This window comes from Mesitornis unicolor, unplaced genomic scaffold, assembly GCF_000695765.1.
Source record: "Mesitornis unicolor isolate BGI_N332 unplaced genomic scaffold, ASM69576v1 Scaffold53856, whole genome shotgun sequence".
Lineage (NCBI taxonomy): Eukaryota > Metazoa > Chordata > Aves > Mesitornithiformes > Mesitornithidae > Mesitornis > Mesitornis unicolor.
The window spans coordinates 1-3,316 of NW_010191404.1; the positions used below are offsets into that span (position 1 = coordinate 1).

Here is a 3,316-nt window from a genome sequence, read left to right on the forward strand (position 1 = left end):
ATGAGTTCTGTTTAGCTCAAACCAGGACACCTCTCCTCTCTGCTCCTCTCTCTGTCCCAGTACATCGAGGCCATCAGCAGCAAGCAGGGCGAGCTGGAGAACTACGTCTCAGACGGCTACAAGACAGCTCTGACAGAGGAGAGGAGGCGCTTCTGCTTCCTGGTGGAGAAACAGTGCGCGGTGGCCAAGAGCGCCATCACCTACCACGCCAAGGTGAGTCAGAGCCACCGGAGCCACCGGTCTGTGGGTCCCCGCTGTGCCATCACCAGGGGATGCTCCTGTCACCAACCAGAGGATGCAGAGACCCCCAAAAGGCAGCCCCTGTGGCTCCTGGGGGGTCAGGGGGAGGTAAAGCAGTGAGCAGGGGTCAAACCAGAGACCAAACCGTGGTGTCTGCACAGGGCTGGGGTGCGGCAGCCCCCGGTGCTGGTCCAGAGCCGAATGCATCCGGATGAGCGCTGGGGACGCCGGCTCCGCTCCCGCAGCCCAGTGCTCCCGCTCTGGTTGTTCCCCACCGCCACCCCCCGCCGCTCGCAGCTCCCATCTGTCAGCGCCACGCTTGGCACCGGGAGCAGGAGCAGTCGGCGTTAGTCAGCACCGCGGGCTGGAGCCACACTCGGCATATGGGGACTCCTCCTGGGGTGCAAAAGGGAACAAAAATCCCCTCCCTGGGGAGCAGGGGTCGGTGGCACGAGGGTGCTGGCACCCACAGTCTGGCTGTGGCACGGGGAAACCAAAAACTCCTGGCGGAGGGGTTTTGCAGGAGGGGTTTGGAAGTGGCTCGAGCAGAGTGGGGTGGGAGTGCGTGTGATGTGGGGGACTGGTCAGCCAAAAACACCGTCCCATGGCTCCTCGGGATGCGGGGAGCAACTGTGGTCCAGGCTGTGCCTTGGCTGGAGCCGAGGAGAAACGTTCAGGGATTTGGGATTGGCTCTGGAAGGGGTTTGGTACCTGGGGACCAAGGTGGCTCCAGGGGTCAGGTCCCCCTGTGCCGTAGGGTGAGCCCATGGGGAAGCTGGCCCTCGGGCTAAGGAACAACCCCAGGGGGTTTGGGACATCTCCTTCCCAAAAGAGCCCTGTGATGGAGTGCACACTCATGTGCCATGGGTGCTTTAGGGCGATAAGGACAAGTTCAACTCCATCTTTCCATGCCCTTGGCTGGGAGCAGGGCAGTGCCCACCTCCCTATCACCCCTCTGCTCCTGGAGCTGGGATTTTGGGATAAACTGGGGACATAAATTACCTTTTCCTTCCCTTTTTCATGGCACCTTCCTGGCTCAGCTGCCAACAGAGCCTGGAAGCACCGAATCCCTGTGCCATGCATGGAGTCAGTGATGATCACTGGGGAGGGGGGCAGAGTGGGTTTCCCACACCCCCGTGCCCTCACGCCCCGTTTCTTTCTCGCAGGGGAAGGAGATGCTGACGCAGAAGCTGCCGCTGTGGCAGCAATCGTGCGCGGATCCCAACAAGATCCCGGACCGCGCCATACAGCTGATGCAGCAGATGGCTGCCAGCAGCAATGGCACCATCATGCCCAGCCCTCTGTCCACCTCCAAATCCAACCTCATCATCTCTGACCCCATCCCCGGTGCCAAACCTCTCCCTGTCCCCCCGGAGCTGGCACCTTTTGTAGGAGTAAGTATCTCGGTGGGAGAAGTTGGCCTGCCCTTTTCAGCAAAGCCGGAGGGACGAGCCCGGGCCGGTGTCACCGCTGTCCTCGGCAAGTTGGCCTTGGGATGGGCCAGCAGCAATTTGGGGGTGGGCAGCTCTGGGCATTCATCCCCTGAAAGGCAGGAAGGGGTACAGCATGGCTGAGGTGGGGATGGACATCCCATCCCATCCCATCCTGCCTGGGGTGCTGAGCTCCAGAGGGGCTGGGGCTGCTCCTGGGGGGATTTGGGGAACCCATGAGTTTGACTTGCCCAACCAGACTGGTCCCAGAGCTGTGGCACCAGTAAGGCTCCCCAGTAACTGCAAGAAAAGGTGCTTGGAGTGACCCATGGGGTGCAAGACCCTTCAAAAAAGGGTCTCCCCATGCCGATATGGAGGCATGAGGTGAGCAATAGAGCCCAGGAGGGATTTCTGGGGTGCAAGGCAGCTTGGAACAGCAAAATGCCATTGAGGGGAACTCACTGCTCCCCCAGAGCTGTTGGTCTGGGGTGGGGAGCCGAAACCATGGGCTGCCCCAGAGCAGGGGCTGTGGTGGGACCCCCTAACGCCGCCGTTCCCCATCTCCCCTCTCTCTCCTCTCTCCGTAGCGCATGTCGGCACAGGAGGCCATGCCAGTGATGAACGGAGTCTCGGGGCCGGAGGGCGATGGGTACAACCACTGGTCTGAGATGAAGCCAGCACAGCCCAAATCTTTATCTCCTCCCCAGCCTCAGAAGCAGCTGAGCGACTCTTACTCCAATACGCTCCCAGTTCGCAAAAACGTGCCACCGAAAAACAGCTACGCATCAGGTGAGGGCCCGTGCCCCGCTCCGGGGGTGCCGGCTGTGCCCACAGGGGCGTTAGGGATGCTCATGGTGATGGCACCATCGAGTGATGCTCCTGCCTCTGCATTGGGGTTGGGAAACGGACAGAGCCGGGTTCTCTGAGGGGATTTTTGGGTGGGTTTCAGCCTGCAGAGAGGATTTCCAGGAGGAAAACCTTGGTCTGATACAGGGAGGCTGCTCCCTTTTGCCCCTGCATTGGCACCTGGGGTAAAATAGGGGAAGTTGGGGACCTGGCAGTGCCTGGGCATGGCCGAGGGGTGAAGGACGTGGGGCACTGCTGGATCTCTGTGTCCCCCCAGCCGAAAACAAGACACTGCCGCGCTCCAGCTCCATGGCCGCAGGGCTCGAGAGGAACGGCAGGACGAGGGTGCAGGCCATTTTCTCTCACGCTGCTGGCGACAACAGCACCCTCCTGAGCTTCAAGGAGGGAGACCTGATCACGCTGCTGGTGCCGGAGGCCAGGGACGGCTGGCACTACGGGGAGAGCGAGAAGACAAAGATGTGAGTGCCATAGCCATCCCCATGGCAGTTCCCGTGTCCTCCTGCACCCCAGGGTGGCCTCTCCTGGGTCCTCTATGCATAAATGTGGATTTGGGTTCATGTCTGGGTTTGCCTTTGCCTTGCAGGAGGGGCTGGTTTCCTTTCTCCTACACGCGCGTCCTCGACAGCGACGGCAGCGAGCGGGTCCACACCAGGTAGGAGCGTGGTGTTGGGAGGTCCCTGTACCTCTCTCGGGGTGGGTTTGGGTTGGGAATACTCTGCTTCTTCTGGATATGGTGCTTGTGAGGAATAGCTTCAACAAGGCCAAGTACCGGGTCCTGC

At 61.0% G+C, this 3,316-nt stretch overlaps 1 protein-coding gene across 1 annotated transcript; it reads left to right on the forward strand.

Annotated features, from left to right (window-relative positions):
• Positions 1-60: 60 nt before the first annotated feature.
• BAIAP2 (BAI1-associated protein 2) lies at positions 61-3,189 on the forward strand (the record flags this gene model as incomplete). Its single annotated transcript, XM_010186714.1, has 5 exons — positions 61-213; positions 1,407-1,634; positions 2,258-2,459; positions 2,794-2,995; positions 3,121-3,189. Coding segments are annotated over 5 exons (854 nt in total), but the record flags the coding sequence as incomplete, so codon positions are not given.
• Between the last annotated feature and the right edge of the window lie 127 nt (positions 3,190-3,316).